The sequence below is a fragment of the Microtus pennsylvanicus genome, chromosome 2, assembly GCF_037038515.1.
Source record: "Microtus pennsylvanicus isolate mMicPen1 chromosome 2, mMicPen1.hap1, whole genome shotgun sequence".
NCBI lineage: Eukaryota > Metazoa > Chordata > Mammalia > Rodentia > Cricetidae > Microtus > Microtus pennsylvanicus.
In genome coordinates this window covers 123,280,545-123,293,793 of record NC_134580.1, presented here as the reverse complement: position 1 = coordinate 123,293,793, position 13,249 = coordinate 123,280,545, and the positions used below count along the sequence as shown (strand labels likewise).

The following is a 13,249-nucleotide window of genomic DNA, read 5'->3' as shown; positions in this document are numbered from 1 at the left end:
GTTTGTCTGCTCTGCCCTCATCAGCGTAAAGAATAAACCTGAGTCCTGTTCCAGACTCCATTTGCCACTCAGCCCGTTGTCGAGTTTAATTTCTCGTTTCGTCTGTTTAGAATGTACAGAAGAAACCGATTCTTACGACCAGACTCGCTTGTTTGAGGCAGGTTATAGAATTCCTCAAAAGAAAAAGCTTAAAGAACGTAAAGATCTTGTTCCCAATTTTGCTTCTGTTTTTTTTTTTTTTTACCCCCAAGTTATATACATGATCTCTAATTTCTTGTTAAAGAACTTATTTTAGGGGACTGATTGCTGGAGTTTTTTAATTTCTGGGGTAACATGATCAAAGAGACTTGTCTGTGTTATCTCTGAAATGTTTTGAGATACCCTTCCTCTATAGGTCATAAACATTCATTCAGTAAATTATACCAGCCGAACCTATGAAGTAAGTTCTGTGAGGTAAAAATGCTCTCTTATTGAAAACACTGCGAGCAATCCTGTTTACTTCTGTGTGGCCTTTGCCTGCCTGCACAAAGCACCTCTCCATATCCCCACCCCACTGCCCACTGCTGTTCCTGGGTGGCCCACAGTCTGTGACTCACTCAGGCCTGATGGCTCCACTTCTAGGGTTCTTCGTGGGGAGAGTCTGAACACAGGAAAATTTCCCAGCAGCAGTTATAGTGGAGGTAGCTTCGAGAGAAGGGGTCACACAGTAAGAAAAGCAGCCCCTTGCCCCAGTACAGTCTATCCTTATGACATTCTCAGGCCAGGAGGGGACGGCGACGGCTTGACCACTGTCATGGGCCCTGTAGCATTGCAAACCAGTGTTTTTAGAGAACTGTGCCTGTCTCAAACTAAGAGCTTCTGGCATCTAGTGATGTTTGTAGCAAGAAATTCAGCACCATTTGCTTGTTAATATTATATTGGTTTTAAGGAGTATATTCTGTTTCTGACAAAGGGTAATCGTTTTACAGTATAATTTTAAGTTTCAGAAAGGTCACTTTGAAAACATCTTCTAGGCAAACCATGCTTTAGAGGGAGGCATGAGGGCTGCCCCTTGAGTGATGGGTATATAGTAACTGCCATTCTGTCTTGTTTATATAATAAAAGCCATGTCAGCTGAGAGTAAACAAGCAGAATGTGGAGAATTTTGTTTTGTATTTCCCAAGATTGATCTTAATACCTCGAGGTAGAGGAGTGGAGTGAAAGAATGGTTTTTCTATGAGTTAGAAATGAATGGAGCTCATCGTGGATGGCCCTTGGTTGAGAACATGGATGGCAGATGCTCTCCTGAGTACCATGTGGCTATTCCTAATTTTAAAGTGTTATCTCAAAGATAGACCCTTTGGACTGCTCCATTTCAGTGTAGATAAGCAAAGTAAGCCAGCATGTGGTGGTAATTTGGCTGACTGGTCATATGCCCCCCTCTTTAACCCCCACATTAACCCTGCCCCAGTGTTGTCTTTGGTAACTACAGCAGAGGCACACTTTCCCTACAGGCTCTGACTTATGTGGGTGGCAAGTAGGGTAGGCTTGCCATCTGTTATTGTCCCTCTCTTTCCCATCTCTTTGCCCATAGAAGCAGCTTCAGTTGAAGTCACTGGCCCAGGTCCAGGGACTGGATGAGCCCTGTGACTTTATCTCAGCTACATGTGTATCTGCCATCTTTAGCACCAGTGACGATTTTGTAGTTTCTTCTGAATATATTTTCCCCCTAGGTCTTTATGCATATGAAACAACGAAGCAAGTTTTACAAATTATGGTTTCAGCTTGCTAAAGGATTCAGTTCCCAATTCCCAAAAACCTATTCCAGAAAACTGTCTTTAAACCAAAATTCTAAATTCCAGTGGTGAAAATGGCTCATTTTAGTTTAGTGTGTGCTAAAGATTTAAAAAGCCCATAGGCTTCAAGGTTTTAGCTCCTCATCTCAACAGATGGAATTAACGCAAACATAACAAAGCTAACATCATGACTGTTTGCATTATTAATCTTCAGATGCATGGCATTCTGCTACCTTGCTAGCCAGGTTTGCACGAATCCTTTCATTGCAGCATATGTCAACAGAAATGTGCTTCCATCTGCTGCTGGATAGCTTGATGCCTGATATTCTGAGACAAGGCCCCAGCACAATGCATACCTCTGTGAGTAATTACAGGTGTGTGGTGAGGAGCCCAGGGCATTAATCAGAGGCTTAATTATGAAAAAGGTAGATCTTTTGTTCCACTCCTGGAGCCTGAGTCTACCACACACTTTCTAACCTGCAACATCCATCTGCTCAGTCCAGAGAATGTTTGTCTTGGCTGATAGGAACCCTAAAGTGTATCGCAGGACATGATTAAAGCAGGCTTAAATATTAACTGGGAAAAAACCTTGGTTCTAGTTTTTCTTCCATTCCTTCCTTTTATATCTGTTTCTATCTATCTATCTATCTATCTATCTATCTATCTATCTATCTATCTATCTACCTACCTACCTACCTACAGATAAAAAGATTATTTTATCTGTAAATCATGTTCACTTTTGTATAAGAAAAATCCACTGAAATGCCAAACTTTTAAGTTTTAAGCTAAATTGCTTATCATATGCAAACACTAATATACTAAGTATTCTAAGGTCATTTGAAGCACAGAAATAGTATTATTTATATAAATTAAATTAATCTACTATAAGAAAAATGTCTTGGGAAAATATTTTGTGAGCACATGCAAGTTGTGTTTAAGAAGACAAGTTATGAAGTGAGATAAATCTGTTGAAGGGCCTAACATAACTTTGGAAATTAGCATGTTGCTATGCTTTGCTCTGATTTATTAGTTAAGACAGGACTATTTTGAAGGGCTTATTCAGATAGCCACACTGACAGCTAAGGGTCTTATGTTTTGCTATTTACTTATATATAGACAGTAACTGTTGGTTGCCTGATGGCAAGTCAAATAACTAAAGTACTTCAATGTGATGGGTTTGATTTATGTGCCAGCCTAGAATCTGTGTATAAGAAGATTGTAGTTTTCATTCTAATCCCACTTATACATGCACACACTCACACAGATGGCTTTAGAGGGGGCCTGGCCATGATGGTGTGAACACTGCCCTGTGGTGGATCTGATCCCGCACAGGCAGGAGTGAGGGACTGGGGGTTGGGGGCCAGCCAGCCCTCCACAGGAGTCCATTATAGGCGCAGGATGGAGAGCTGGCGGGTAGATGCTCCTGATGCCGAACTCTGGCAAACGGCTGCTGTTGGCTTTGTGTTTGTACCTCCTGCGCACATCAGATCTGTGGCAACTCCCTGACCCCGGTGCCTCGTGAATGTAAGAGCATTACCTTAACAGTGCCCACACTCCCATTACACTATTAGAGAATCTTATAGGCAAAGGAATGGAAGTCTTAGATTCTCTAATAGTGTGCTTTAGCCTCTGGGGATTGAAGCTAAAGACAGAGCCCAGTTTTTATTTTATGGGTGTTTGTGGGGTTTATTTATATGTCCATCTGAGCAGTCCTATAGCTTGTTCCAAGGAACCCATTGTCAGGTGAGATACAGGACAGATGTTTAGCGAGCCTCAGTGCCACAGGATGGGTTTTGGATAAGTCATCTCACAGTTTGTTGTCTCCAGTTTCCTTAACAAGATATGTGTACAGGAACCATTGAAGTTATGCGCCCTGCACTCTTTCACTTAAAAACCTATCACCTTTCTCTGCTCTCGTATGGTGGTCATGCATGTACACAAAGAAACCACTTTGGGGTTTTGTTCTTAAAATTACAGTTGTATTTCCTTATTTTCCTTTTCAGGATGTCTTAAACACTATCATAAGAAACTGTTCACCCCGCTTTTTCTCCCTGGGTTTGCCTGGTTTCTCAATGCTGGTCGGGGACTTTATCACTGCTGCTGCCAGGGTCCTCAGTACAGACATGTTGGCGGTGAGTATGACAATGTTCAGCATCCCAGCTCCTGGGAGACTTCACAATTGCTAACAAGGCTCAGATTTCTCCACTCTAACAGGTGTTGACTCATTAGTGCAATGTGAAACTGGGCTCTCAGAGTAGATACCCTGGCAGCTGATCTGTGAAAATGTAGGATAAGATGACATACTGGTACTGGAAAGGCGTTTCATCAAAAGGCCAAAGTGTGAGAAATCATATCCCCACTAATGTCAGCACGGTTACACGAAAGCAGGGCCTGTCTTACAGACCCTCATTAGTATTTGCCACTATATGTCATTATAGAAATAAATGCAGTAAAGAGAGAATTTGACGTGTATGTCCAAAGTAATGTGTTGTTGTTTTGTTAAATTTAGTTTGGTTACTGTGAGTCTCATGGAAAGAAACAGAAGTGCTCTTTCACTTAGATTTAAAGTGTCTTTCCCACTTGTGCTATATGTACAAACTATTAATCTAGCGAGTCACCACCCCTTGAACTCCGTAAAGATGATGGTATTTTGTATTTGCCAGGGATTTACCCGAAGTCAGTATGAGTAGTCGGGATGCTAAATTTTGTCTGATATATGGCTAATCTTTGACTTTCATTGAGGGGTGATTAGGACTTGTAAAATTGATAATTTGTGATCATATTTTTATGCTCTAATGTCTTGTTATAAGGGAAAATTAGGTAAAGAGAAAGGGAGAGATAAGAACAAAAAGGAATAATGAGAAAAGGAAAAAAGGAGGAAGAAAAAATGTAGAATTTCTTTAAAGATGTGACAACTTTTCTCACTTTGTTATTTCTTGATTGGAAGAAATCATCTCCAAAGAACCTTCTTGTTAAGGGTTAACCCTTCAAGTTGGCACTGAAAAAAATTACACGACACAGACAGGAGAATCGTACTTTGTTAGAATTTTATTGCTTGCTAGTTCTTCTTTAGAACATGCTACAGCCCTTTATACAATAGCACAACACATGGTGAGTTCTCTGTTGACATGGATCTTATGCCTAGGTGAGCTATTTAAAGTAACCTTCCAAACGTACATTGGTCAATGGGCATTTAAAAAAAAATCATCACCTTTATGTTGAATCAGAAATGCAAAATAAAACCACAAGACAATAAATTCCATTGTTAAGAGTTGTCATCACAAAGGAAAATAGTGTTGTTGAAGATATGGAGCAATGGGAATCCTTGTATACTCTTGGAGGGAATGTAAATGATATAGCCCTTGTTGAAATTTGAATGACCTTAAAAGATTAATGTAAGTGGAGTTTTTCATTGGGACCACCAACTCCCAAACAACAGAGACTCCTCATTAATTAAGAAAGCTCAGCCGATAGCTTAGGCTTATTTTTCGCTAGCTCTTATAACTTAACTCATTTCTGTACGTCTATGTGCTGCACCGAGGCTCGTTTACATCATCTATGTACTTTCCATCTGGCTCTTGATCCTCAGACTCCACCCTTCTTCTTCCCAGCATTCTCACTGCCCTGAAAATCCTGCCTAGCTACTGGGCACTTAGCTTTTTTATTATACCAGTCATAGTGACATATATTCAAATACCATAAAGAAATATTTCACAGATTAATAAAACCATTAAGTGACTTGATAATTCTACTGAGATATATGGCCAAAGGAAGAAGAATCTGCATTTGGAAAGGTGAGCTGCTTCTCATGCTCACTGCAACATTATTCCCAGTTAGCAAGTAAGAGTAACAGCTTAAAGTGTGTCCATGTGTGGGTGAACAAATGTGACACTTATAGTAGAATATTCTTCATCCTGAAAAACAGAGACACCTTGTCTCTTTGACAACATGAGAGGTTCCAGAGGCCACTTCGCCTGGGAAATAAGCCAGACATGGTCCTGCATCATCTCTGTGACATGTGAGCTCTTAAAAGTCAAATGAACAGAAACAAGGAGTTGTCTGGTGTTTGCTAAGGGCTGGGGAGTAAATAGGGCGATGTGGGTCAGTGTAGAAAGTTTCAGTACATTTTTTGAAACCTCCTGTACAAAATGATAATCATAGTTAAAAATACTGTAAACTTGAAGTTTATCAAGAGAGTGTTCCTCCATGAGAAAGGACAGCTATCTGAGATGATAGGTGGGTTAATTAAGCTTAATTGTAGCTTTCATTTTATGTGTGTGCTTTTAACTATATACACAGACATACATGTTATACCTCTTAAATCAGTCATTCCCAACCTTCCTAACCATAAAATTATTCCATTGCTACTTCATAACTGTAATTTTGCTACTGTTGTGAATTGTAATGTAAATATCTAGTATGCAAACCCCCCAAAGGGTCACTACATACAGCTTGAGAACCACTGTCTTAAATATAATTTTATCTGTCATACCTCAGAGATGAAGCTTTCCCAAATGGTGTTTTAAATGGAGAGACTATGAATATAAATGGTTGTATGAAGGAGAGAATGACTCTTCGACTTGCTTTTTTGTATAAACGTCAGGTTTAAAGCTGTGCACCTGCTGAGAGGTGCTTGGAGGGAACACGCCCGCCCAGCCAGATTTTTTTAGGTATCACAGTTAATCAGAAATGTGAGGTTATCCTGCTTGCCCAGGCAACTAGAGAGAGAGAGAAGTACGTGCACAGGAACACATCACCTGAAAGAAAGAAATCCGTGGATGCTTCCACACAGCAGCGATATTTAACAGCCAAGGCTAGAACCTATTCGAATATCCATTAGCAACAGAACAAAAACCATGATGTGCACGTACTATGGAGTACTGTATAGCGGTTCACAGCAGGGAGCCCCAGTTCTAGATGGCTCTTTGGCTGAGTATGAATCTGTGAATTGAAAAGGACAAGAACTTTAGCTAACACTCCAAAGTTAGGTGGCAAGAAATGGGCAGTTCCAGCAAGCGAGACTGTTAGTCTCTTTGGAAAGTGTCCCAGAAGCCCTGTGATAAAAGGGCTCATACTGCAAGGGAGCTGTGAGCCATATCAGATGCCTGAGGTCAGATGAGATTGAGACTGGAGGTGACCACTAGGTGTGGACCATGGAGGTCATTAGCCAAACTACTCACCATGCCTGCCTTTAGCAAACCTTAACAGTTCACCACAGTCACTCTGAACTTCATGTTTAAACAAAGCATGCCTAGTGCCTTTCTCCATGATGTCATGGCTGCATTCCCAGCTGGCAGCACTCTTCTCCGTCTCTCTTTGGATGACTACCTCCAACTCCCCTCCATATGGATGGCCTTGCTTTTTACTTGAAAAATAATGTTAAGTCGTTCTCATTTATCCTGCTCTTTCTAGATCACAAACACTGAAATGATTTTAAACAGCCGTGACAGAGCCGTTTGCCTTTCTGATTCTAAATGGGTTTGTAGATTGGTTTTCATATCACCTGTTTACATCAAATGGAGAGATGTTTTCCATTTCCTGGAAATTTGCCTTTTCATTTAGACAAACTTCTTGTGCCTAAACATCCACCAGGAAAATAGCCATAAATAGTTTAGCACTTCATGTCTAGAAGGAAAAATAAAGATTCCTTCTCAAAACCAGAACAAAGTAAAACATGTTCTTCAAGCTCCCAGCCTATGTGAAGGAACTTGGTGCTTCCCTCCTTGTGTGCAGGCACCCCGGGCAGAAGCTCTCACTCTCCTCGGCTCCCTCGTCTGCTTCCCAAATACCTACCGGAAGATCCCTCTGCTGCAGTCAGTGTCAGAAGGGAGTGAGGTCGGCACAGGAACGGAAGATGTCAAGGTACATAACCGAATCTTGAGTTTAGCGTCTACGGCTGGAGTTCCGTCACTCTCTTCCATCCTCTGCACTGATCTCCTTTCCCCTGACAGTTGCTGTGTCTTCTGAAAGCTTCAGCAGTTGTTTTCAGAAGTGAGCTGTATGAACTGTGAATGGCCACATTCACAGCTGCTGCAGTTAGACCTGATAGCTCTGTTCCTCTGGTGGTTTATTTTTTTATTTCTGTTTATTATTCCTAGGGATCATAATTATGTAATGAATCATCATTTGTAATAATTCTGTTAGCTTAGTTATACTGCATTAGTGTAGCAAATGAATTTATAAGAAATAATTTCAACAAGCTAAATATTCAATCCCATTGGTGGCCTGATTAAATGCTACTAATAACCTGAAATTCCAAGTTATTTCTTGGGGAATAAAAGTAAGCATTTTTTTTTCTGTCCTCAGCTGACATTTGGAGCAAACAGAAAGTCCCAGCACCAGTCAGTCAGTCCGTAACCCTGATTATAATCTGTAATTCAATGTGCAGTGTGTAATACAATCAAACTAAAATGGAGATTTTCCTATCTGGAAGTCTCAGATGCTTTGCTTGATTTCCACTGGATCCCTAGAAATGCTGTGCCGCAGGTTGGCTCGGTTACCCAGGGAGGCACTTGCTGCAGTGAGCCCAGTTCTCTCTGAAGGAAGGGCTGCCCGAACTCCCTGGCCTTGCGCTAGCTCCAGGGTGCCTGTGACATGGTCAGCACATGCGGGAAACCAACAATGACATCAAATTTTCATTTACTGAATTTTGTGTTTTTAGCATTACCTCATAAATATTTTACTGAAGAATGCTACCGAGGAACCAAATGAATGTGCAAGGTAAATGATGAACAAGAGGTAAACTATGTTAGAATTGTAAGATGCACATTTATGTATAAACAGTTCATGTTTTGAAAAATCCTTTCCATTTCTCTTACACACAGTGAAATGTATAGTAAACATTATGTCAGAAAGATGCTATGCTTAGCTACTTACATTGTCATTATTACTAGAGAAAATAGTAAGTTTCAGAGTAAGATGGAATATGATTTTACATAAGAACATGCAAAATTAGAAATAAATAATGTTTTCAGAAAGAAGCAGGGTTTAAGCAAACAGTTCATAAAGGCTGTATGTTTTGGGCCGAGATTCTAGACTGATTTGTGCCTCAAGAGACATTTGGCAATGTGTAGAAACATTTGGGTGCTTCTGCCAAGCATCTAAGACTGCTACCGTATGTGACCAAGTAGGAGGCTTTCTAGGCCAGCTATGTGGTAAGAAATCTGCTCCTCTCAAGGTGTAGGCCAAAGCTGGGAATGCTGAGAGAGGCGAATATCTATCTCTCACTCAACTTCCAGCCTTGGAGGACCACTTTAGTCTCTGGCAGCTTTGTGACAATTAGCACATGCCTTGGCCCTTCAGCACATGGGAAGACAGAGGCCCTAACTTTATTGTCTTGTGAACTCTGGTGATTTATTAACTTTTGTATTTTTCTGAGCTTCACTTATCTTCAGTAGGTGGCTTAGTCCAGTTTTTCCTAATCTGCCATTTTCAAAAGCTATGCGTGTATTACCAGTTTGATAACATTGACCTAAACTTGGGTATGAGATACCCCCATCTTGATTCATAGGTTCTGATTCAGGTAATGTTTTGTTCAGGAAGTTACATTATATCCAGTTATAGTCCTATCATGCTTTCACCATGTTTGGATGTCAGGCAAGGGAGTTACAAAACAAGTAATGTGTTCTTCTCCACACTCAGAATACCGTTTGCAGCAGTAGGATTAGTATCCTGTATCCAAGAATTTGTCCACTTCATCTTTGATGTTAAATATTTTGTGTATCCTCTGGTCACTGTTGCTAGTCTTCTCAAGCAGGAAGGTTTTGTCGTTGCTCACCTCTATATTTGTTTTTATTTGCAGCTTTGGACTCTTGTGTACTCTTCTCCTTGTGATGTCCTTCTTTTGTTACTTTTGAAATTTGTATACTTGGTGTATTTTTTAACTTTTTTCTTTCAACATTTAAGACTATATGCTTATTATTAAGGGCTACCTTTTCCAAAGCTTATAAGTTTTTATATTCAGTATTTTTAAATTCCATTTTTTTCTACTTTTCATTATGATTCCTTCATGAGATCAAGAGGGTTTTTAAATTAATTTCCAAATATGGTTATTTCTATCTTTTGAAATTTTTTAGACTTAATCTAATTTTTTAATTTTGTATAAATTAATGTTTTGCTTAGAACTAGAATTATGAATGGATGTGAGCTATGTGTGGATGCTGGAAACTGAACCTCCTAGTCCTTTGCAAGAGCAAGTGCTCTTAACCACTGTCCCATCTCCACCCTCGTCTACCTTTTTTTGTCTCAAAATATGTGTGTGATGATTGTATTTAAAGTGTTTAATATTTGCCTTAGGACCCCCTGTGTAGTCAGTTTTAGCAAATGTTCCATATATTCTTGAGAAGAATGTACATAGGGGCTGGAGAGATGGCTCAGTGGCTAAAGTGCTCTTGGTGTTCTTCCAAAGGACTCGGATTGGAATTTCAGCACCCATATCACAGCTCACAATCATCTGTAACTCCAGTCCCAAGTTGTCCATGCCTTTTCCTAGCCCCCTTTGGCAGTACAAATATACATGCAGCCAAATACTCATAAGAATAAAATAAAAATGGAAAACACTATACTTAAAAAGAGAAAGAAGGGAATGTACATACTGTTCTTTAATCGTGAGGTATACTGTTCTAGATGTAGCCTTCCAGTGTTTCACATAGTCTGTATTTCTTCTGGAGTTTGTTTTGTTTTTATTAATTTGATTACTTACTGAAAGGTATATTAAAAGCTTTCCACTGTTGTACTTAACCTGTTTCCTGGAATTTCTGTCAAAGGCTATGATGTTATTAGTTGCATAAGCATTTGGAATTGTCCTATCTCTGTAGTGAGTCAAATGTATTTCTGTTTATATGGCCCTCTTTATTTCTATGAATGTTTTGTTTTATTTTAGATACCCACTTTACCTGCTCCTAATTTCACACTATATAATACTTTTTATCTTTTCTAAATGGCTTTTCTTTATTGTCTTTATGATGCCTTTGCAAAAGCTGTATGTATCTGGATTTTATGATTGTATAAATTTGTGTGATCTTTGTCTTTTAATGGAGACTTTATTTTATTACCAGTGATCTTTTTGGCTGTGTTTTTCTTCTTATTTAATATTTTTAATTGGAACTCCTAAGCATTTCTCCTGTTTACTACATTTTTTCCTGCCTCTTCTTCTATGCCTTTTCCCCTCTCATTTGGCTTTTAATTTTTCCATACAATTTCATTTCCTGGATTTCCATTCAGTTCTCATAAAGGTTATTCTAGATATTTTACTGTGATTTTTAATAGTCTTGAAATAAGTTTGTCTTTTCTCACTTCTACACATGCATGTCCCCTACAACAGAATCTGCTTTCCTCTGGCCAGTGCTCCTTCCCTGTGCTAATTCCCCTTCTCTGCCTAACTTCTGCATATTAAAGTGACCCAATCTTTCCCCGTTACTGCCTGCCTGGCTCGCACTTTCTAGTCAGTCTATAACTGCTTGTTGATTATCTCCAATTTATTTACCTGACTTTTTTTTGTTTTTAAAGACAGAGTTTCTAAATAGCTATGAAGCCAGCCCTGGAACTCACTCTATAGACAAGGCTGGCCTTGAACTCACAGATATCCACTTGCTTCTGCCTCCCAAGTACTGGGATTAAAGGCATGTGTCATCACTGCCTGGATTACTTGGCATTTTTAATGAATTTCTTACATAGCCAGGCTTAGATATTGAGCTGCGTACTTGATGCCTTAGGTTAGCTATCTTAACATCCGAATGTAACACAGCCATAAATGAATCTTCCAGTGCCTTCTGACAGCCCCTACCCTATTAAGCATGATGCCCCTCAGATTTCATCTCAAGAAATGAAAATATTTACTTAGGTTTTCAGATCAAAGTCTTGTGGAATATATCTGATTTTTTTTAATCTTCTTATACCTCTCAAATAATCTTTGTAATTTGTTTCCCCTAATTTGTTCTATTTATGGAAAGTCACATTTCTCTGAAGGATAACTTATATTAGCATGGTGTTTAGAAGAAATAACAGTGAAAATGTATTTTGAAAGTTACTTTAAAAACAAATACAATTTTGTCTTACACTTGAAGTATATACTGTACATACACTTTGCAAGGGAATATTCAGTAATCTAAGAACCACGCCTTTTATTCCTCCTCAAAATTATCTTAACAATAAGATGTAATAACAGTTGAGAGTCAACAAAAATGGGTGACATGGATTGTGGCAGTTAACAGAAAATCTGCCACTTGTTTGATGAAATATTTAAGTACTAACTAGCATTGATGATTCTGTTTATCCTAAAAACTGGCCCCCTGGAAGTTCTTTATCTTTTCTTTCATGGAAGATGGTCCATTAGTATAATTGTTGCTTCTTTGAATAAATAGATTTATTTTGTCATTTTAAAATACATTGAATTTCATCAGTGTTTTCCTCCCTTTGCTTCTCTTTTGAAAGATGCATTGCCATTTGCTCCCTCGGGGTCTGGATCTGTGAAGAGCTTACACAGTGTGCCAGCCATCCTCAGGTGAAGGATGCCATCAATGTGATAGGTGTAACTTTGAAGGTATTCTCATTTCTTAATGTTTTTTTGACATCAAGCTTTCTTCCAGGATTTTAATGATTTTAACGAGTTTTAATTTTAATTAGTCCATTAGTCCTTACACTGTAGAGAGACAGTGGTTTAAAAGTCCCATTCTGAGTCCCATGGTAAATCTTCTGTGGGGCTGCTACTGACTGCCTCACTGTGACAGCTGTTCTTAGGTCATTTATAGTTTATTTGTGAACCAAGCCTAGGCCAGTTGGACATCTTAGGGTATAATAAAGTGAGGTTTCAAGCTGTGGCCTCTTTGTCATGACTGAGATAGGAGCCTGCAGCTTCCCCTTAGGAACTTGCATGTTCTCTTGCTGCCTGAACATAAGGCGTTTGGAGCATCTTCCTTCTTTGCTTTGTTATTGAGAGATGTGCAGTTTGTTGAGCATCACATAGAACTAGAATATTGGTAATCTCCAGATACTTTTTCAAGTTTCTATGATAGCTCTGCAAGGTGAGCACCACAATCCCTGTTTTACAGCTGAAAAGCACAGGAGGTCCTCTCCCATTTATATATTCTCAGCATGATGACAAAGGCTTTGCACATTTTACCTCTTTGACATCCACCTCACAAAAGGAAGGAATAAAGGAAGTGTTCAGGAAACTTGGGACATCAGGCAGTGTCTTAGTTACTTTTTCATTTTTATAAAGAGACACCATGCTGAAGCACCTTATAGAAGAACGAGTTTGTTGGGGCTACAGATGCAGAGGGTCCATGGCCATCATGGCAGGGAGCATTATGGCAGGCAAGCATGGTACTGGAGCAGTTGCTGGGAGCTCACATCTTGACACAGCAGCCATGTGGTAGAGCAAGATCTACCTGGGAATGGCATGGGGTTTTGAAACCTCACCCACAGTGACATATTTTTCCAACAAGGACATACTTCCTATTCCTTCCCCAACAGTT

At 39.4% G+C, this 13,249-nt stretch overlaps 1 protein-coding gene across 5 annotated transcripts in view; it reads left to right on the top strand.

Moving 5' to 3' along the window:
• Ralgapa2 (Ral GTPase activating protein catalytic subunit alpha 2) overlaps window positions 1–13,249 on the top strand; it is a 257,852-nt gene that overhangs the window by 135,689 nt on the left and 108,914 nt on the right. For 4 of the 5 annotated variants that reach the window (XM_075962383.1, XM_075962381.1, XM_075962380.1 and 1 more), the window contains 4 exons: window positions 3,779–3,907; window positions 7,509–7,637; window positions 8,437–8,495; window positions 12,207–12,315. In XM_075962383.1, coding sequence (XP_075818498.1) covers window positions 3,779–3,907; window positions 7,509–7,637; window positions 8,437–8,495; window positions 12,207–12,315 — 426 coding nt within the window. The remainder of the gene's footprint in view (window positions 1–3,778; window positions 3,908–7,508; window positions 7,638–8,436; window positions 8,496–12,206; window positions 12,316–13,249) is intronic. The other variant, XR_012909718.1, reaches the window with a different exon arrangement.